Source organism: Aedes albopictus, chromosome 1, assembly GCF_035046485.1.
Source record: "Aedes albopictus strain Foshan chromosome 1, AalbF5, whole genome shotgun sequence".
In the NCBI taxonomy this organism is placed as follows: Eukaryota; Metazoa; Arthropoda; class Insecta; order Diptera; family Culicidae; genus Aedes; species Aedes albopictus.
In genome coordinates, this window is record NC_085136.1 from 124,276,237 (window position 1) to 124,300,187 (window position 23,951).

Below are 23,951 nucleotides of genomic sequence, written 5' to 3' on the forward strand. Positions count from 1 at the left end.
GACACATGAGCCAACCCGTCCAACATTATGGCCGTCTGGAAGCGGACTGACAACTGACCCTCTTCTGAGCAATCTCGCTCTAATGCTCCACACACCCGGATTACGGCAACCGACCAACGGCGATGAACAATGGAGACCCCACTTTGGACCGATGAAGCAGTATCACGTGCTCTTCGATCTACTGTCAAAGTAGAGAGTGCAAAAGAGGCAACGTTGCAGCAGTTCCAAAAATAGAATTAAGTTGATAAAGTAGTTACACCACAGACAAACAGACATATTACTTAGAAGGAAATTGCTTCAAAAACATCGTTTGGCATCTCACTAGCACCCTCTATAATGCGGAATCCGAAGCATTCATTTGCAGGTGTTGTTTCCCTCGGCTCGATGTAACAATTTTGCAGGTGACGACTCCCTCGTGGCGTCATCCATTCATAATACATGAATGAAGGTTCATGATTGAGTCATTTTATGTAAACATTGATCGGCGTCGCGTTCATTTCTCTTCAAAACTGAGAGGTGATGCAGGCATAGCAGCGCCACCATGACACATACGAGCACAGTCCGAACCACACTTTATTTTCAAAATGACCGTTAAATCGTGCGATGATTTCGATTTAAGTAGTATGTCTGTTTGTCTGTGGTTACACCGCCACTGTTCAAATGGACAGTTGGCAATTGATGTCGCTCTCGTGATGCCCACGTTGGCGAATAGAGCTTGTAGTGTAAGGAAGGAGATATGTAGAATAAAAAAAAAAAAAGCATTGATTCCTAAACAAAAGAGTTTAACAAAACATTTGTCTGCATCTTATTAAGCTGATGTATCGATAAGCATATGCTCCTGAACAATGTGCTTTTCACTTGTCAAATAAACGCCTTCAGCCCGTCATAGTTTGACTCGGAACTTTGTTCGGATTATGGGATAAATCATGGCTAAAACTGTTTAGACAACCAAGTTATTAAATAACTAATATTTTAACCGAATCACATAAAATAAAACAGAATATAATTGTGTAGTTTAACATTGAGTGCCAAGAGACGTAATCAACGTAAAAATGAGGCATTCATTTATTATTATAAATCTGTAACAAGATATCTTGTACCTATATTATAGTTTTTATCTTCCGCAGCAGTTCGATTGTACGAGACGCTTGGATCAATGCATTAGACATTTCCATATTGTCGTGTTTACTGAATATTGTTCCCACAGTCACCTAGATAACCAAGCAGCATTCATAAATCGACACATTCCAAGTATCCTTAAACATCCTTATGCACTATTTATTGAACATACTATCAAGATTCCATGACAAAAGCATAATTAAAAAAAAAAGCTTAACGGATCTTCGACTGAGAATGAGTAGATAACCCCAACAGATGCTGTGGATGCACCATGTCCAAGACCATACCGCACCACATATTGTCATACATTTTTAAGGATCGATATTTAATGATAAAAATAAAAACATATTCATATCGCAATTAGTACGTCTGGAAATAATATCTTCAATAACTACCAACACTTTTTGGCCGCATTCGATACAAGTTTTCTCACCGTGCGATAAAAATACTGACAGCGAAATCAGAATGGAAAACACGTGTTTTTTGCTGAACAGCTGTTGAAGTATGAGGCGTTGTTCAGTTGATAACCACGTGCTGTGCTAATTCACCACTGCTGAACACAAGTTTAGAAGTGATCATTATTAAATCATGGGAAGATTATGTTTTGCTTTGGATACTGCATCTCACCATCTCTAGAATGGCGCAGATGGGAAGGCATGCGGCTGGCAATCGACAGATCTCGAGTTCTAATCCGGATTTAGGTAATTTTATATGTAATTTTTAATTCATAATAGGTGTTCTCAATACAAGAGCAAATAATTACTCTCGTGAGAGTTCAACATTTTTGCATTTTATTTATTTTCAGTCATTTTTGCCAAAGCCGAACAACAACTTTTCTGTGCATTTGTAAAACGCTTTGAACAACAAAAAATTAAGTTGCCCGGATAAAAACTAACCATAGGGTGTTTGGTGAAAACCATTCCTGCACCATACAGTGTACCAGCTACAATAATGTATATTGTAATGAAATGGTTCACTAAAAGCTTCGCACATTATAGCTACTATACATTTACATTCGATTTTTATGTAACAATATATTATACTGTTTTTCTTACGTTTGAACCATTCTCTTTTCCGAAACATTATTTTTCCGTGCATTTTTATTTATTTATTCAATTTTAGATTTTTTTCGTGCTTTGTTTTGTTGATGTTTGTGACTTTTTAGATGCAAAGGAAAGGAAAGAAAGTGAATAAGTTGAAACATCAACTTAAAGTCAATAAAATGTTTAAATAGGTAGTAAACCAGATGTCTTAAGAACTGCAGATCCAAGAGATATGGCGGGCTAGGTATGTAGAGTGCGATGAGAGGAATACGATTGACGAGCTTTATCTTTGACGGAGAGCCATCTTTAACATATGGACTGGACTGAATACTGAAATGTCTTCTAATATAGGTTCGTCTGTGGGTTCGCTTTTTAACCTAACTTATATTTGAATCGAACTTGATAGTTATCTCATGAGTTGTTATGTATTTCAAACTTTAGTCAAACTGAAGCTCAATATTGCAATAACGGTTAAGCACACTGTAATGATACTTATGTACCTCGTCACCCACTTCATGCAACTACATTACTGCCCCTCTTGGCATGTCAGTCCCATGTTGTTTCTAATGCGAATCATATGTTTGTACCTCACGAGCTCATTTAAAATAAATTTTGTATTTTTCTCGCCTCATTTCACAGCTCAATGTGCCACGAAAAGTTTATGCATCAGTTGAATACCTTTTCTTGAAAACAATAGGAGTTATAGTGCAAAACGTAGGCACTTTGAAAAACAACATGGGACTGACATGCGAAGAGGGGCAGATTAGTGCTCTCAGCGAAAAAAACTAGCGAAATTCATCGAAATACCTTATGAAAATTTGCTATAACTAATTCTTATGGATGGCATAAGAATACCTTATGAAAATTGGTCGTGCTTGCTATGACAAATTTCATAAGATAGACTTATGAAAAGAACAAAAGGCCGTTTCATAAGTTGGGCCTTATGGAAATCTTAAGCACAGACAAACAGACATATTACTTAGAAGGAAATTGCTTCAAAAACATCGTTTGGCATCTCACTAGCACCCTCTATAATGCGGAATCCGAAGCATTCATTTGCAGGTGTTGTTTCCCTCGGCTCGATGTAACAATTTTGCAGGTGACGACTCCCTCGTGGCGTCATCCATTCATAATACATGAATGAAGGTTCATGATTGAGTCATTTTATGTAAACATTGATCGGCGTCGCGTTCATTTCTCTTCAAAACTGAGAGGTGATGCAGGCATAGCAGCGCCACCATGACACATACGAGCACAGTCCGAACCACACTTTATTTTCAAAATGACCGTTAAATCGTGCGATGATTTCGATTTAAGTAGTATGTCTGTTTGTCTGTGTCTTAAGGTTATTTGGCTGAGTGTGGTCTAATAATACTTAGCGCGCTCGGCATAGTTCCATCATGCCGCTCAAAGTGTTGCCACATATAATGCTTAGTTTGCGAAACCCGGTTATCTGGCTGGTGGGGCATGGGAGCCTAAGCTTCAACCACAGACAAACAGACATACTACTCAAATCACAATCGTCGCACGATTTAACGGTCATTTTAAAAATAAACTGTGGTTCGGACTGTGCTCGCATCTGTCATGGTGGCGCTGCTGTGCCTCAATTTTGCTGAGAAATGAACGCGACGCCGATCAATGTTTACATAAAATGACTCAATCATGAACCTTCATTCATGTTTTATGAATGGATGACGGCACGGGGGAGTCGTCATCTGCAAAATTATTACATCGAGCCGAGGGAAACAACACCTGCAAATGAATGCTTCGGATTGAGCATTATAGAGGGTGCTAGTGAGATGCCAAACGATGTTTTTGAAGCAATTTTCTTCTAAGTAGTATGTCTGTTTGTCTGTGCTTCAACTGTTAATGCAATCAGAGACTACTCAGACTTAGACGTGGGCGATCCAATATATGAAGGGTTATCCAAAACGCTCTGGAGAATTCCCAAAGCGCATTCTCATAATGTTAGTAAGCCTAAGATGCCATTAACAGGAGGAAAATTACAAGATAATATAACATTATATGGTTTATGTAATGTAAACCAATACAACATAACAAAAGAAAACCATTCCAAAACCATTTCATTAAATGTATGTATAACCAGTAGTGAAACTACTGGTACATTTTATTGTTTGAAACCATATGTGTACCATACAATGTACGGTTTATTAAAACCCACGTATCAGTATTTATAACAATTAATTTACAATATAATGTATGGTTTTGCAAAAAAATATATATGGAGAAAAATATTTTTTTATATTGTTACGATACTTAACCACCCGTATAGTATATTGTAAAAATCTTATTTACAATTTACTGTATGGTGTCTACAATACATTTTATTGTTTTTGTATTTTTTATTTTTACAGTGGTGTCTATTGTAAAAATATGGTTTTAAATAGTACTGTTACAATACAACGTTCGGTTTTTCTACTGTATTTTTTATTCGGGTGGTGCACAACATGATGCTTAATAACTTCTCCAAATTTGTGTGAACAAAACCCGAACATAGGTTGTACGTGAAAATAATTCAAATATTATTCATCCTGATGCTGAATTAATTCGTCATAATGGTGCCTGTTAAATGAGTGATTGTTGGTTGGGTATGGCATCCAAAGTAGCCGTTTTATGAAAAGAGTAACTTAAAAATGTTTTTAAACATTTTTATTGTATGAGCTATTCCTCGTTGCCACGAGCGAGGGGCGATTCACTGTACTGCGTTACTGAGTTGAAAATACACAAATGAAAATAATGCACAAAAATACATAAATACACGATAAATTTAAAACTGAACAAAAAATACACAACATTCGAAAAAAGTACACAAAAATACATCAATACACGATTAATTCGTAAATGAAATAAAAATACACAAATACACCATATTCGAAAAAAATGCACAAATTCAGAATAAAATGCAAAAATGCTCCAGTGCATAAAAAATACAATAAAAGTTCAAATTTGACAAAAAGTTTCAAAATTTTAATATTTAATATGACGGAATTGCTTGTGCAATGCCCGAATTCGGGAATAATGTGACGATTTCGTGAGAAAACGCGTGAAATTTCATAAAGTGTGATATTTACACTCACCCGGACTGGCAAACGACCTGACGCTGGATTAAAGCCAAACTTCCGGAGGAAATGATAAATATACTTCCCTGAACATAATCCGTCAAAAAACAGTATCAGAAACTAGTAATTGAAAATAAATCATTGTGTGGAGCTTATGTGAATGTTGCCTAGTACGATGCTGGAGGAGTTTACTAGAGTGGCTTTAACTTAGAGTGGCGTCAATGTCAAAATTGGAACAGCGGTCATCTGTCAAATCCATACAAATTCCTGTTCCAAACGAGCAGGAGACCTGTCAAAATGGGAACATGACGCCACTCTCCCTTCCAGTCACTCTAGAGTTTACCAGTTTCTCGGATTACATACACTCAAATTAATCGACTGATAGATTTTATGTGCACTAACCTCATGGATTGCTGGCGAGAGAGAGAATCGCCTGTTTATGTGCAAGTATTGTCGTCGCGGTTGAAACCCGAAGTTTCCTCACACCCGACAATCGAATTTTCTCAAAATCTATAGGTGAAACCTAACGTCGGACGTAGTGCGCTGGACAGCGGACCTGGCCCTTTGTCCAGCGCACTGTGCCCGACGTACGTCCGACACACGGTTTAGGAGAAACATCAATTTTCGCGTGTCAAAAATTCCGATTTTCAACTGCACGAACAATAATAAAATCTATAAGTACGACATTTGATATTTATTATAACTAAAACATATTCCAAGTGTAGCAGCATAACATCTAACCTTGCGCACATAAAATTTAAAAGTAAGAAAAAACATAAGAAACCATAATGGCGCGCGAATGTTTTGCCCGAAAACGAATTGTTGAAAATTCGGCTGGAATATTGGAAGTTCACAGAGGTAAATGCATAATTTATTCATTATTCATTATCATTATAATGTTATGTTCTCATAGATCGATAGTTTCTTTTCCAGAATTGCAATCGATCGCTGGCATGCAGAACCGCCACGCAAGTAGAACCTAGTGGTGATGTTGGAGCATCCGGATGAAATGCGACTGTTGCGGAGACTGGATCACAGTCGTTCAGCTTATCCGTCATCATCAGGAGACAGTGGACACAGTCCCATAGTTCCGTCATGCCAACACAACCATCCGGCCAATTAGAGACTTTCCTAAACATTGAAGGAACGACCGGAGCCCACTTTGGAGCCCACGACGGGGCAATTCATCCTCTTCGTCAACAATAGTTCAACAAATAAAACCAGCTCAGTCGAATAATTAAAATTTTGCTTTTATTTCTATTTTGAAGCGGATCCCACGTGGAAATGGTTTTATTATTCGTCGTAATGAAAACCATGCGCTGAACGATTAAAATTCAAAAGCGAAGCATATAAATTTTATCCAAGATTTTATCATGTCTGAATCGACAAAGATTCGATAGCGCTGCACATATGTTTATCAAGTGCAAAAGCAACTGGTCACATTCCAAGTGCAGAACTTTTAAATTTAATATGTTGTTTTTTTCTGAGTGTACAAGATACTCTCTCAACCATCGATACAGCCCATCTAACGCGCTCTCAACGAACGAATCGTCACTGTATAGATAGATAGATAGATTGATAGATTCAATTTACATTCTTAATCTATATCAAGTTCACCACTGGACTGTGCACTAAGTCTTCATAAGTGCGAAAACGCAAATAAAACTGCGCGATTGCATCAAATCAAATTGATGTCTTCGGCGCACTAATTCTTCGATGTATGCTGAATAAAGTGCTCTGAAGACACCGAGTAGATTGGATGCAATCGCGCACTTTTATTTACGTTTTCGCGTTCTTGAAAACTATAGTGCGATAGTCCAGTGGTGAACTAAATAAATTTCATCAGATGCATTGCTTCAGTGTAAAACAACTTTTTAGCCGATGAGGCACGACGAAAGAAGTCGAATGAACACAAAACAGAAATTCATGCGCAGTGTAAGCACGCCACACGCAATGAGGTACAGATACAGGTGGCGCAGATAAACATTGCAAACCACTGGTTGTCTCTTTTGTTCTCCCGCTGATCAAATGCAACTCAATTAGTGACGTCACTAATTGAGTTGCATTTGATCAGCGGGAGAACAAAAGAGACAACCAGTGGTTTGCAATGTTTATCTGCGCCACCTGTATCTGTACCTCATTGCGCCACACGCACACAAACGGGGTGGGATTCATTTTGTCGACGGTGACTCATTCATAAAACATATTTTCTGACAGTTACATTGCTCGCGAGTAAAATTTCGATACACACATCACCAGGCGCAGTAGCATTTTTGCTTTGAGGGTCCGCGATTGCGATTGATGCGCGCAAGCAGTGAAAGTTTTATGCATTTTGCTTCCTAATGTTTATTGGTTTGTTTCACGGGGACGTTACGTTATCGGTCGCTCCAAAAGTGCAGTTGCAGTGAAATCGAACCCGCCAGTGTCACACACATCCGAGATATTGTGTGGGGTATCGCCCGGATTGGATCTCTGGTGGATGTGCGAGCAGTGCAGTGCAGTGTAATAGATCCGATGTTGGAAGCACTTTTACGTTCGTGACTGAGCCGTGCCCATTTGCGTTCGTCATCGCAATTATCATTAGTTCCAAAGCTGCAGCTGCTATACCTTCGTGCTACCTAGTAGAGGGATAGCTACATACATATTTGCCAAAACAGTCAGTGAATGGTATGAAAAACCAATAACTGTTCAGCAGTGGATTTTCCTGTTTTGTGTCGTCTGGTTCGGGGAGAGTTAGTATGTTCATAGGTAACTCCAGATAACAATATCGATGATATCGCAGCGAGAAACCTCCCCCAGTTCCATCATGACGTGTAAAATTGATTTCAGCGAGTGCTTGAAGGATTCTCCCAAGTTCAGGTGAGTGCGTTGCTCCTTTCGGTTCATTGTTCTTTCCTTTATGCGATGCGGTAACAAGGACTGTGAATTAGTTTTGTCTATGCTATTATACAAGTCATTTGAGAACTGTTTCGTATACATAATATACATTTTATCTGCCGATCCTTCCATATGTCAGAGAATCCATAATAAATCCTGATGCATAAAAATTCCAATATGATCTCTGGATTAAAAGATTTACATAGGCACATACTCGTCAAATAATAACATTCTGGCGGAACATTTTGCCTTCCTTTAGTAAATATCTGACTTGCACAGTTCCAATATAAACATCAGGAGGAATAACTAAAAGAAAATCTGGCGACAGCCTACGCCTAAAAAATCTGATAAAAGTGCACATTTAACTCGGATTGTCTCGATGTCTTCGGTGCACTTATTCCTTGATGTACAAGGAATTTGTGCACCGAATTTTAGTTAGACGTGATCCTGCGCTGCAATCACACTTTTAAGGAATTCGTTGGAACAATTTATTGGTTCAATTACATCGAAGTTCTTGAGAAACAGTGCAAACTGGGGTTGGAAGGTCAGTTAATATTATCTGCTGAGTGCCTATTGAAAAACGCCACTCCCGGCGAAGACTGGTCTTCGAATCTAACTACTTAGCACTGTATTAAGAGGAAATGCCAATACAAAACAGTCTTCCCCATGTTAGAGGCGGCTGATCGACGTCCGGGTGGCAGCGAAAGATGTTAAGCTCAACTGAGCGGAAGAAAAAAACGTCACCTAGAAGAAGCGGAGTGCGAGGAAATGAAACTGCTGTGCCGTTCCAAAACGGAAGTTCTAACAGAAGCTGATCGCAGCCTGCAACGGCTTCGTGCCGCAAGCCGAAATGTGCAAGGATAAAAACGGGAGCCTTCTGACAGACGGGCGTGAAGTGCTTGAAAGGTGGGAGCAGTACTTCGATGAGCACTTGAATGACGCGGAGAAAATATGTAGATACAGCGGACCAAGAATATGGATGATACCGTGTGCGCACCTAACTTTGCGCAGGTCCAAACTTTGCGCATTCTTGTAAAATAACGTAACAAATAACTAAATGTCAACATATTTACCAGTTTAATCATTGCACTAGCATTGTGTAAACATAAACATTATTTGACAAATATTTAATTGCCATAAAATCATTGTTTATGTTGAATAATAAACAAAAAATACACAAAAATGTCAAAATTTGCCTCGCCTTAACACGGTTGCCAAGAAGTAACTCTACTAAAAATCAACATTTTCCTCGATAAAACTGTGCAACGATGATTAATTTTGCAGTTAATTGACAAAAAAGGTGATATTCTAGTAATATTAATCAGAGTTCGTAATAATATTTTCAATTTAATTAGTAAATAGTAGTGCGCAATGTTTGGAACCATTATTTGCCCTGTGTTCCTAATTTTTGCGCACTTTCAGCAAATGCATGTTGAACGTTAATACATGACATTAGTATGGGACAAACATCAAATTCTCGCTCCAGTCGACTTTTTTGATTCCATTTAGGTCCCATATGATCTGTACAAAATTTCAGCGCAATCGGTGAAACTATAATTTAGCGCAAGCTGTTCAAAGTTTGCATAGGATTTACTATGGGAAAAGTTACACTTTCAGATAAAAAATCCCAGAGTTCACCCCTTGTCTCCTTAATTCAAATCGATCAACGTTTATTGTACAAAAATCATTTATGAAACTTTCCTTTGAAGACCGCAAATCGATTGGAAGCTTGTGGAAAAAGTTATTGATTTATTACCGATTAGTGATCAAACGAACGGCTTTTTGTTTTGTTTCATTAGCAGCACTGTAGCTGCTGCCTTGGCAGCTGCTGTTTCTGGGGGTGGTGATGCCTCCCGCCACCCCATGCAACAACGGCAGCAGCAGTGCTGCTGATAAAACCGAACAAAAGCCGTTCGTTCGATCACTAATCGGTAATAAATCAATAACTTTTTCCACAAGCTTCCAATCGTTTAGCGGTCTTCGAAGGAAAGTTTCATAAATGATTTTTCTACAAGAAACGTTGATCGATTTGAATTAAGGAGACAAAGGGTGACCTCTGGGATTTTTTGTTTGAAAGTGTAACTTTTCCCATAGTAAATCCTATGCAAACTTTGAACCGTTTGCGCTAAATTATAGTTTCACCGATTGCGCTGAAATTTTGTATAGATCATATGGGACCTAAATGGCATCTAAAAAGTCGACTGGAGCGAGAATTTATTTTTTCCATACAAGCGTGTCCCATACTAACATGACATATGAACCATTCAAATATTATGTAACACCAGTACTGATAATTTCAGGCCTGCCTCCCCACCATGTAGCAGATTTTGTATAGAAATTAGTAGAGGCACTCTCCATCTGTCTACAATGAGACGTGATTTGTGAACAGTCCTTCATTTGAATTTTCCGGCGGTCAATGTTAGGGACGGTTCAAATATGACGTCCACCATTTTTTTAGATTTTTAGAACCCCCTCTTCCCCTAGGCCACCCCGTCACGCTTCATAGTATACCTAATACATGGCATATCACACTTTTTCAGACAAGTCCAGCCCCCTCCCCCAAAGATGGACGTCATATTTAAATAACCCCTTATTGTTCCTATCCGTAACGGTCACTTCATTTATCAGGAAGCTTTTACCTTTGATTTTAAGCCACAGGAAACAACCCCTCATGAAGTTTGGATTGTTCACACGGTAGGTGCCTAGTACGAACCGCAGACGAAATTAAGAACTCCAGAGGCCTCCGTTCCCCCTCCCTCGTAGGACAAAGTTTTTCAACAAAGATCAATTAAGGGCACACTACCTGATCTGAATTACTTTAGTTTCATGGGCAAATATTAAATAATAGCATTTTTGATTACTTTTTTGAACAATTCAGAGCATGCGCAAAGTTAGGCACACTATGCGCAAAGTTAGGAACAATCGAAGATTTTGTGCGCAAAGTTAGGAACAAGGCAATGAAATAGTTTTTCTATTTTAAGTATTTTTTGGTTAATATTATGATTTTTTTTATATTGCAGACTCAAAGAAGGATCATTAGTCTATCGTATGAGCATGTTGTTCATGATATATTTTGTTTGCTTGTATTTTTTATAACGACTAGAAATTTGATTTTTCTTAACTGCGCAAAGTTTGGTACATACACGGTACGACTAAGTCAGTGCAGTATAATCAAACTCTCACGCTGAGGTGAGTTAAGGATGCCCAGGGATGTTTTCGATCACCTGGCAATCGTTTGACTCGTTTGTTCATAACTCAGTTCAGAAACCCAATATTGAATTGTGTTGTTCGGAAAAGTTGTAGATTAGTGTTTTTCCTACAATTATCACCAAGGACGCCATATTCTAATTTTTATACATACGATGCTAGAGCGCTAGTACCACCTACTCATACTAAACGATCGAAAAATCCGATCGTTTAGTATGAGTAGCTGGTAACACTTTTACGACGTAAATATTAGAGCTAGAATATGGCGCCCTTGGTGATAATTGTAGGAAAAACACTAGGTTTCTGAACTGAGTTATGAACAAATGAGTTAAACGATTTGCAAGTGATCGAAAACATCCTTGAGGATGCCATTCGCCAGCTTAAAACAATCAACAAAGAAGCATGTAAGGATGGCTTCGCAGCTGAACTCATCAAAATGGGCCCAGCAAAATTGGCCACCTGCCTGCACCGGATCTGGGAGACCGAACAGCCACCGGAGGAGCGGAAGGAAGGGGTAAACTGCTCTATTTAGAAGAAAAGAAACCTTTGGAATGTTAGGACTTCAGAGCGATCACCATTTTAAATACTTCCTGCAAAGTCCCATCCCAGATCATCTACCGTAGTTTGTCACCCAAAAAGAATGAGTTCGTGGGAAGTTATCAAGCCGGCTTCATCGACGACCGGTCGACAACGGACCAGATTTTCACTGTACGAAAGCTTCTTCCGAAATTCCGTGAATACCAGATCCCAACGCATTACTTGTTCATTGACTTCATGGCGGCATACGACAGCAACGACCGCACAGAGCTATAGAAAATCATAAACGGAAATGGCTTTCTTGAGAAGCTGATCAAACTGATCAAAGCAACGATGGACGGTGTACAAAACTTCGTAAAGGTTTCGGATGAACTATCCAGCTCATTAGAATCTCGCCGGGGATCTCGACATGACGGTTTCTCATCCCTATTCTTCAACATCGCTCTGGAAGGTGGAAGGGTTTAACAACCAGGGCACGATTTTTACAAAAATCAATCATTTTTTTTGCTTCGCGGACGCCGTAAACATTATCGTCAGAACCTATTTTGGAACGATGGCACAGCTGTACACCCGCGTGAAACGCGAAGCAGCAAAGGTCGGACTGGTGATGAATGCGTCAAAAGTAAAGTACATGCTCGTAGGCGGAACCGAACACGACAGGATTCGTCTAGGAGTAACGTTACAATAGACGGGAATATCTCCGAGGTACTGGAGGAATTCGTCTACCTTGGACCAAAGATGTTCGGTTACGGACAAATGCGTGTAACGCTGATTGCCAGATGATTCAAAACATCCTTGAACTGGGGTTATAAGCGTTTTGTACATGGTAGTGCGGAAGTGACTCTTTTTTACCGCAATTTCTTCTGGAACCCATAGTAGGCCCTACTTCCATCCAGTGGCGTCGCGTAACCTCACTTTTTACCTGTGCACCAAGTATAAATTCTTGAATTTATTGAACAAATTTGCTTGTAATAATTAGAAAATGGTGAGAATAGCTGCTTTCACTCATTTCTTTTTTCGATTTTGATCATAAATCCCCTGCAATTGCAAGTTTTAGGGTCGGTGCACAGGTAAAAAGTGAGGTTACGCGACGCCACTGCTTCCATCGATGATGCGCGTTCGTATTTCACGACTCACATTGTTGTCAGCCGTCAGTAAGGGTCCAAGCCAAGTGTTCGGTCAACCCGATTTCGTCATCAAAAGTTCTATAAATACTGATATTTTTGCATAAAATTGTACTTTTTCTAACGTAATGACTTGTTTAGTATGAAAATTGCATACTTTTAGGCGTTTTCTTTAGATTTATCAAACTTGAAATTTAAATAATTAATTAAATTCAATTCAACATTTATTTCTTTTCTTAACAAATACAATTAGTGATTTACATTCAACAATTGATATATGGAACTCCTTACAGCAATGACAAAGAACAAAAACTTATTCAAAGACAACTAATCAACAACTAGTCTAGTCTAGTCTAGTCTACACATACACAGCCATTCATCGAAAGAATCCTGGAAAATGATAGAATCGACTATTTCTATCATTTTTCTTGTCATTATTAATGTTTGCAGCACATCGGTAATGTATTACAAGCATTAAAGCGGCCAGGCCTACTGTGCAGCGTTTTGAATTTTGTAATGAAACTATTGAGTGGGGACATCTCGTACCAACCTCTCAGTTTTATATAGCATAAAGTGAAAAATCGGTGGGGGCGACGTAGCTAAGATGGTTAATGTCGCCCCTTGGTCCTTGGATTCCTGGGATGGAACACAGGTATTTGGTCTGTATCCTGGCCCTTATGCCTACACGGAAAAACGAAAGTACCCAAAAGTCAGTTTATTCCACCCAACTTCGAGGTTGCGTGCGGGAAGCCAATTTTGAGTTGCTGGAGTCGATGTTTAGGTAGGTAGTTTGCATTTAGGCGTATACGGCTAAAGTACCTAAAGTCAAGGTTCTTTTTACTCAACCGTCAGTTAAAATTACTCAACTATCGGTACTGTGCCACTTACTCAATTTTGGCTTCCCGCATCGAACTCTCAAAGTTGGGTTGTTTTGCTATTCACTCTCTGACAACAATAAAGAGAGCGAATGAAACAGGATGCAAAAAAGAACTCAAAAGTGAGTTTAAAAATACTCAAATTTGGGTCCTCTTGTTTTTCAGTGTAGGCTTAAGCGCCTTTACTCGCTCTCTGAAATGAAACAAAATATGGTTCTCTGGGAGTATGGGAGGTTGTTGTAAATTGGAATGGTTCATAAACGTTATCGCAAGAAAAAAATAAGAAACTGCAATCCCAATATTCACGAAAAATCATCCTTATCGCAGCACCACCTTCTCGCACCTTGTTGTTTTTTTTTGTTTTGTGGTGGGCTTTTAATTTCATTTCATTTGAAAATGCTTAATTTTTAACACTTCCCACACGCACATTCCACTTTCCAAGTTGCCTGTTGCCATTTTCTTCTCTGCGTCACAGTAGGCACTTATTTGATTTCAAATTTTGACATTAATGTCAAATGTTTTTGTTAATGTTACAGGCAAGTAGTGCTTGCGAAGCACTTGGCAATAATTTAACGTGATAGTGCCACTAACTACACCAAATTTTATGATCGGAACCGGTCATTCCACGGACACGAACTCCAACATATTACCAAACAATTGCCGCATTGCCACAAACTGCCCTGAAGAGCGCCGGAACTCAAGAACACTAACACAGACTACGAAAACACTTTCCACTTTATTGCCACTCCTCATCGCGAAAATCAAAAACTGCAGAATAGCCTTTGTGACATGTGGACTATCTGGCTGTTGTACCTAACACCCAAAAGCATTCGCTGTTTATTTAATTTTCACTACCCAGCTAGGACGTTTTGAAAACGCAGCGTGTTTATTGGGCAATTTTATTCTTCACTTTTTAACGCGAATTATACAGGGGATACTCAAAATAACTGGGACAGGTAAAATTTTCACTTTTCAAAAAATGTTCAAATCGCTGTAACTTTTCGAAAAGGGCATCAAATATTCTCAAATTTTTACTGCAAGTTCATCAAATAGTTGTGTATCAGTGGTCAAAATTTGGAAAAGATCGGGACATTCTACACAAAGTTATAAAGGTTCTAGAAAAAGGTATAATTATCCGATTGCCAATTTTGAGCTGTTATATCTCCGGATTCAATGATCCGAATGCAATGAAATTTTGATCATTTATGACTTATATAATGAGCTCTTAAAAACATTTGACTAAACTTAAAATTCTTCACACGAAAGAAAATGATTTCGATTAGATTATTTTTCTTATATAACACCAATTTATCCAAAACTTCATCATCGTTTCAAAATTCGAGATAGTAATTATAGTTCATTTAAATTGCCTCTAATTGAATTGAATATATTTATGTTTCAAAGGAAAGCAACCAAATAGAAGGTATTAAATTAAAAAAGTAATGGTATGTATATGAAAAATAGATAAATTTACTGAAAAAACAAGGAATAAATGAAATTGCCATAACTTTTTTTTTTATTAATAATTTCAAATCAAGTCAACTGTTTTTCAAAGTTCATTATATAAGTCATAAATGATCAAAATTTCATTGCATTCGGTTCATTGAATCCGGAGATATAACAGCTCAAAGTTGGCTATCGAATAATTATACCCTTTTCTAGAATCTTTATAACTTCGTGTAGAATGGTCCGATCTTTTTCAAATTTGAACCACTGATACACAACAAGTTGATGAGCTTACAGTAAAAATTTGAGAATATTTGATGCCTTTTTTGAAAAGTTACAGCGAGTTGAACATTTTTTGAAAAGTGAAAATTTCACCTGTCCCAGTTATTTTGAGTATCCCCTGTACAGCAAGGTCGAGCGGTTACGTACACACAGGAAGGGTACACGGTACCGAACGTTGCAACAATTGGTTTCGGAACAAACGCCCGACGGAATTTCGTTTCTATGTTGTGAACAACCCGGGTGGCATAGCACCCGCCAAATCATTATCCACTACGCGAAACCAAAGTACAGGAGCTCGAAAAAAACTTGACGAGCAAAACAAAACACAACCGACCACGGCAAAGCCTACTGCGATTCCTCTTGTCAGTTGATATATAGTACTCTAAATACAAACGTGTGTAAATTAGCTCGTAATTGGGGTCCTGAAGAAGAGGTGAAAAATGTTACTTGTGTCAAAGACAACTAATCAACAACTAAACAAAAATTCGACGAAAAAGGAAAAATTTGAAAAAAAAACCTTTAAATTAGCTTGGGAAAAATTGATAGAAAGAAAAGCTTAAATCTAATATCACATGTCTAAACGGCCAGCTCTTGTAGAAGAGGATTAACAGATGAGGCGCAGCTCTGCAGGAATTTAGGAATAAGTCTCCGGAACCAGTTGTCGATTTTCTCCACTCCAGCAAGCCGATGTACTTCTTCAGTCGGATGGAAAGGACTCAGGTCCAGCATCATTTTCAGCAAACGATTTTGTTTGACTTCGATTTTATTCCGGTGCGATTGTGCACAATCGTACCAGACAGGAAATCCATACGCAACCGTAGGCCGAAAAACGGTTTTGTACAGAAGGATCTTCAGGTTGCGATCCAGTCGAGATCGCCTTTTGACGAGCGGATACAGCATTTTAGTGAGTTTGTCACATTTCTGGAGACAATTGGCCACGTGGCAGCCAAATTTTAGCTTGGGGTCCAGCGTCACGCCGAGATAGCCAACTAAATAATTAAGAATTTACTAGACTTGTATAAGTTTTACAAAGCTTTTTGCATTCTGGTGTGGTTAATTCAGGTGGAAAATTTATTTTTAGCACTTGCAAAGACATCTCACTGACTGATCAATTTCACCCCGAAACTAAAATTTCAGAATTCTTATTTTAAATGATATTTATTGCAATAAAATGATTTGCAGTAAAAGTTTCAACCTCGTTGACTGATGAAACCCGTGGTCGTATTTGTTTTAAAGCATAAAGTTTGACCATATCGATAACTATTTAAAAATTAGAAGCCAAAAACTGTGAAAAGTGATCAATTTCACCCGAAATCACGGTACTTCGATTTCGAAACAGAAAAATCTCGAACGGCTTTCTGGAAAGTTTTAGAACAGTTTCAAAAACTTCATCCGGGCTTTTTTTATGAAGTCCTATTTTTCTTAACATAAATTAAGAAAATTTTCATCCATCAAGGAGATTCTCGAAACTTCTAGAATAACGATTTAGGAAGCTTCTCCTTAGAATCCAGTTTATCAATAAGTATGTGAAACATTTCACTCAGCATTGGACTCGTCTGAAGCGCCAGAATTTATACTATCATGTATCCACTTTTTGATTGTAGACGACTGTTGTAGGTTTTTTTCTATTGTTCTAGCAACGAAAAAAGAAAGTATACTTCCAAATACACACCTCGAAAATTTAAGATATTCAATGCTCCAGAACATTCCAGAACGTTATTCTTTTTTCTGGAATATTTAGAAACTTTAAGATAATTCTCGGAAGATTTAAACTTTTTGATATTCTAGAACATTCTTCTTATTAAGAGTTTTTCCTCTTATTAAAAGTTCAATAACTTCCAGAAAGTTCTCGAAATTTTTAGAAGTTTTATACAGCTATGCTGAAACATTTCAAAGCGTTACGGACAGACAGACAGACAACGCTGGGAAGTTCGAAGTTCGACAAACTTGCTTTTGCCTTTTATAAGTTGCTCGGTATGCTCCCAGAGTTTCTTGCGAAATTCCTTTCGGAGATACTTCCAAAATGTATCCAAAACTTCTTTCGGGATTTCTCTTGGTGGTTTTTCGGTATGGCTTTCCAACAGTTTCGACCGGAGTTTTCGCGAGATTTATGCGGAAGTTCTTCCAGAGATTTCTGCGGGATTTCTCTTGGAGATCCTCGCGGGTTCATTTTTCCCGTAATTTCTCCCGGAAATTCTCTTCTAGGATTTTGAAGTCACTTCCGGAATTTATCTCACTCATATTTTCTCGTGGGGACCCTAGACTAGAGGTTATTCTTGGGTTAGGGGGATTAGGGGCATAATGGACACCCGGGGCGAAATGGACACCCCTGTTTTTGCCGAAACCGTTGACTTTTATGTAAAACTTTAAATGCATAAGTGTAAAGGAACAAGTCATTGTTCTATTTTTCAAAAGTACCATTTATATTCCTTCAAAATGACCAAAATATCATTGAAATTGAAATATGTTTTTCATATGGAGGATTTCTTATAATTTCGAAGCAGCAACAAATAAGGTATTACAAGTGTTTGGGTGTGTCCACCATAAAAACTAGTGAATTGTTAGCTTATCTTCATGTATACGCAGATTTAGCAATAGATAAAGTATTATATTTTTGATCAAAATTTACTCAAAATAGCAATTTCAATGTTGTAGTCGATTCGGGGCGAAATGAACACTGGCAATTATGAATGGATGTACGCGAGGTGCATACTGTTAGGCGTTTTAGATAGTTTGGAAAAATTAAATCCGATTATTTAAGTCTAAAGTTTATTTAATTAACTTTGATGTTATGTAAACTCGTCTAAGATGGAATATTATATCTGTGGTATTGATCACCGTAGGCATATTACTTAATTGGTCGATGTTATAAAAGATACAGCATAAAATATGCAAGGGTGTCCATTATGCCCCGATGGGTGTCCATTTCGCCCCGTACCTTTTCTGCGAGCCCTTAAAAACACACGATTTACAATTCATTATTTCTTCACAATAATGACATTCTTCCTGCTGTAAACAACAAAAAGTTGCTATCTCATGACAAAAGTCTGGCTACTCCATGAACTTAAGTCCGGTCATCAGTTCATCTAACTCCACTACCCGCGCAAAGTCTCAAACAACAAAATTACAGCAAATCGAAAACATGATTTTGTATTCAGCAATGGGCACGTTCGGTGTAGTACTAGATTTGTAGTAATGAGCTGAATTTTAGTATGGTGAGAAGATCAATATGAAGCAATCAGTGAAGTACTAGATTGAAAGTAGTGAGCTAGATTTTTGTATGGTGAGATGATCAATTCTCCATTTCTGCAAAGAAATGCTGCGAACAGCGTGGGTTATATGATTTCTTGCCTAATTTGATGCTGTTTGAGCAAAACTTTGGGTAACTGTGTTGTTGAAGTTGCAAGAAATAAATAATACAACAACACAGTTACCCAAACTTTTGCTCAAACAGCATCAAATTAGGCAAGAAATCATATAACCCAAGCTGTTTGCGCCATTTCATTGCAGAAACGGAGAATTGATCATCTCACCATACAAAAATCCAACTCACTACTTTCAATCTCGTACTTCACTGATTGCTTTCTATAGGAGGCAATCAGTGAAGTACTAGATTGAAAGTAAGGAGCTGGATTTTTGTATGGTGAGATGTTCAATTCTCCATTTCTGCAATGAATTGGTGCAAACAGCGTGGGTTATATGATTTCTTGACTAATTTGATGCTGTTTGAGCAAAAGTTTGGGTAACAGTGTTGTTGAAGTTGCATGAAATAAATAATACAACAACAAAGTTACCCAAACTTTTGCTCAAACAGCATCAAATTAGTCAACCCACGCTGTTTGCACCAATAGGAAGCAATCAGTGAAGTACTAGATTGAAAGTAGTGAGCTGGATTTTTGTATGGTGAGATGATCGATTCTCCATTTCTGCAATGAAATGGTGCAAACAGCGTGGGTTATATGATTTCTTGACTAATTTGATGCTGGTTGAGCAAAAGTTTGGGTAACTGTGTTGTTGTATTATTTATTTCTTGCAACTTCAACAACACAGTTACCCAAAGTTTTGCTCAAACAGCATCAAATTAGGCAAGAAATCATATAACCCACGCTGTTTGCACCATTTCATTGCAGAAATGGAGAACTGATCATCTCACCATACAAAAATCCAGCTCACTACTTTCAATCTAGTACTTCACTGATTGCGTCCTATTTGCTGTAATTTTGTTGTTTCAATCTAGTACTTCACTGATTGCTTCCTATTCTCTGTTTCTGCAATGAAATGGTACAAAAAGCGTGGGTATTATGATTCTTTACCTAATTTGAGGCTGTTTGAGCAAAACTTTGGATAACTATGTTGTTTATGTTGCAAGAAATTGAGAAAACAACAACACTGTTGCACAAAGTTTTGCTCAAACAGCATAAAATTAGGCAAGCAATCATAATACCCACTCTTTTTGCACCATTTCATTGCAGAAACGGAGAATTGACCTTCTCACCATACTAAAATTCAGCTCATTACTACAAATCTAGTACTTCACCGATCTGTCCTATAAATTGAAATCACATTTTGATGTCAGTTTATCTTTACTTAATTCGATTTCAAATATTGTATTCAGTTTGCTGTCGTTTTAAATTAATGTGAATATTAAATGTTAGAATAGTTTTAACTCTTTCAGCAAACTATGTACAGCAATTCTAGGGATCATTTGTGCAATAATTATATTATTGCATTTATTATTTGATATCAACCAAAAAGATCTTTTTATTACAATTTTTCATTTTTGCGCTGATAACAAAAACAGTTATCAATTTGCTATCATTGATAGCAGGAATTGTTTTCAATTTACTGTCACAGGAACATTTTTCTGCTCTCATTTTTTTTTTTGTTTTAATCGTTAAAACGACCAAAACGGCAACAACCGCTTTTCAGTCGCTTTTCAGATACCGTCAATAACCTAAGTTTGCGTGTGGATAGATCCTTGAGCCTTACGGGGCTCCACGTCCATAAACTGCGTAGACTTACTTTAGGTCATATCAGACCACCCCACACCTCGTAGACTTTTGTCCACACAAAATAGGACAGATCGGTGAAGTACTAGATTTGTAGTAATGAGCTGAATTTTAGTATGGTGAGAAGGTCAATTCTCCGTTTCTGCAAAAAAAATGGTGCAAAAAGCGTGGGTATTATGATTCCTGGCCTAATTTGATGCTGTTTGAGCAAAACTTTGGGCAACAGTGTTGTTATTTTCTCCATTTCTTGCAACATAAACAACATAGTTATCCAAAGTTTTGCTCAAACAGCATCAAATTTGGCAAGGAATCATTATACCCACGCTATCTGCACTATTCCATTGCAGAAATGGAGAATTGATCATCTCACCATACAAAATCCAGCTCACTAATTTCAATCTAGTACTTCACTTATTGCGTCCTATTAAAACTATTATATCCATTTATTATAAGAAGGATGCAATCCCGTACAAATTTCCTTGGATCCGAATCAAAAAACAATTTGAAAATCCTTGATAAAACTTTTCATAAGTTATTGAAGAGCTCTGATATAAACCCGTATAAATTTTATAAGATAACAACAAAGAATCTAGTAGAAACTTCTGATTTGTTTTCTATAATGGCTTCCGATAAAACTCATTAAGATCGAAATCCATTACAGCAACGAGAAACATACATATACATATCCCGCAGATGTGATGAGGGTAGGCTGACCATCCGTCCCGTATTTAACGGGACAACAAAATTTTCAAACGCTCGTCTCTGGAGCATAGTTAACGTTTTTAACTTAATTATTCGTTCTTTCTAGCTGAAATAGCATTATTTACATCATGCAGTTCTGTTTTTGGACATTGATCTTATTTTTGTTATGTTTCCGGAATGTGTCCCGTATTTAAACGGGACAAATCTGGTCAGCCTAGATGAGGGTTATTCGCGAGAACTGATATGGTTAAGCTAATAATAGAGCAGTGTAGGGTTGATTCACACGAGCAACGTGCGAATCCAGCATAACAGTTTTATTAATTTCAAAACTCGCATGTGATATGTAATTTCTTGTCTTGGAATAACGTCCCAACTGCGACGGGGACTTTTCTTTGCAAATTAATCGTTTTCATAAACGTTTCTCTTCTATTCTATTCTAGTATAAGATACCGTACCGCTGCCTATCACGCTCAAACTTACACAGTTTATCCATTATTTCATTCCACAGGCTACGTCTCGAACAGGAAGAAACCGAAATCGATCACCTGGAGCAAAAACTGGAGAAAGTAATAAAAATGTGCAGCATGGCGGTTGACAGCGGCAAAGAGTACATCCGCAATCAGAGTGCATTTGCCACATCGCTATGGGATCTCCAGAAGCACTTCCAAGAGGACAAATCTTCCACCAGTGCTTTGACCACGCTAATCCACTGCCTCCAGGAAATGAACAAATTCCACACAACCCTCCTGGACCAAGCCAGCCGAACCGTACTGAAGAATTTGACCAGCTTCTTGAAGAAGGACGTCAAAGAGGTTAAGGATTATAAGCAGATATTCACGAAGGTGTCGGAAAACTTGGACGCGGCGGTCTATAAGAACGCACAGGTCAACAAAAATCGTCCAGTTGATATTGTAGAAGCGGAAAATTTGCTCTCTGCCACCAAGTCGTGCTACAACCATGCCGCTTTGGATTACGTCAACTACATTACCATGCTGCAGAACCGCAAACGCCACGAAATTCTTGCAACGATCCTCAGTTACATCCAAGCTTGTAGTACCTACTTCCATCAAGGGTCGGATCTCTGCGAAGATTACGGTGCATTCTTCAAAACTCTCGACGAAGAGATTAGCAACATGCGTTCGGACTATAACGTACTGGACAAACAGATGCAGAATCGTCACACCTGCGTCAACGAGCTGCTGGATGATGGGGAAAGGTCCCTTTCCGGAACCCCTTCGATCATCTCCAATGCATCTTCCTCAGCTGGGGAAGGTTCCGTGGATCAGCGAGCCTCTCAACCCTACACCAATCGACCACTGAATCACATGGAAGGCTACCTGTTCAAACGGACGTCCAACGCGTTCAAAACCTGGAACAGACGTTGGTTCTGCATGCGAGACAACCAGCTGTTCTACCGGAAGCGTATGGGCGAAGAGCTGCCCACTGTGATGGAGGAAGATCTGCGGCTGTGCACGGTGCGATTGCTATCGGACTCGGACCGCCGCTTTTGCTTCGAAGTAATTTCACCGACCAAGTGAGTATCCATGGCGTGTGAATAACAAACTGAACTTCGGAGATGACTGAAATTTTACGCGTGCTTTCTAGGTCACACATTTTGCAGGCGGATTCGGAAGCGATGTTGAATGCTTGGTTCAAGGCACTGCAGAAGGGAATTGATTCGGCGATCCAGTATCACAGCCCGTACAGCAGTGATATGCGGGGCATCGCCAGTCAATCGCCGACTAACGAAAGCGCTCCCGGTAGTTTGGGTGGCGATGGAAGCGCCAGTGGAAAAAGTGGCGATCCAAGGAAAGGCGTTAAGAAGATGTAAGTATTACTTATATATACGACAATTACTGATTTATTATAGCACCGGCGCAGTCTTGTGTTGCTCATCATTGACACTTTATTCATAAAACCTTCGCATATTTTTCCGACCCATGCTTTTCTGTGCTTCAGCAATCATTTTCTATGTATGTATGTAGGGTACCGGTCACTAGCATTCGAAACCTGGCGGTATTCATCTCGCAAGTCATTCCTTGTCATCTGGCCTCTCAGTATAGACCGCGTCAGCCTTGACTGAATAATCCGCTCCAAAAGTTTCCGGCGGTATACACAATAGTCAAATTTGTCTGTAGACTGAAGGGGAGCATCCATAGACGAGAACTGGTGGACGTGGAAATTATTTCTTGCGGCCTCATCGTGGTTTAGATTTCTTCGTATAACCTGCACGTGTCGGCTATTCTATCCTCCACGTGTGCCTGGCCATTTAGGCCCTCCTGTCGTATAGTTTATTCCTGTCGGAGCCTTTACACGCCCATGATTGTGGCCTTGCTCATAACACTTGAATCACGCCTATTATAGCTATAATAGCGGCTCATAAATACTGAGCGAGCACACTGTCCAACTAACTCCGATTTTCCCGACTGCAGTCGCCTTGTTAACCTCCAATACTGGGAGCTTAACCGTGACGGTTTGCCCTTTCCGCAGGCGCATTGTACCTCGGCTTACGTATCTGCCTCGGTATTGAAGATCATCGCCTCGCCCCGAGCTTACCTTCTTTCTCAACTACTTTTTTTTTCTACCATGATACAAGTGTTCTTTCTTCGGTATGATTTATACCTGATCTAATAGGGACGATTGACCACTT

General features: G+C 38.7%; 1 protein-coding gene across 1 annotated transcript in view; it reads left to right on the forward strand.

Moving 5' to 3' along the window:
- Nucleotides 1–7,449: 7,449 nt before the first annotated feature.
- LOC134285150 (arf-GAP with coiled-coil, ANK repeat and PH domain-containing protein 1) overlaps nt 7,450–23,951 on the forward strand; it is a 32,064-nt gene continuing 15,562 nt past the window's right edge. The window contains exons 1-3 of the mRNA XM_062845332.1: nt 7,450–8,101; nt 21,810–22,835; nt 22,907–23,128. Of these exons, the coding sequence (XP_062701316.1) occupies nt 8,013–8,101; nt 21,810–22,835; nt 22,907–23,128 (1,337 nt within the window). The 5' untranslated portion in view covers nt 7,450–8,012. The remainder of the gene's footprint in view (nt 8,102–21,809; nt 22,836–22,906; nt 23,129–23,951) is intronic.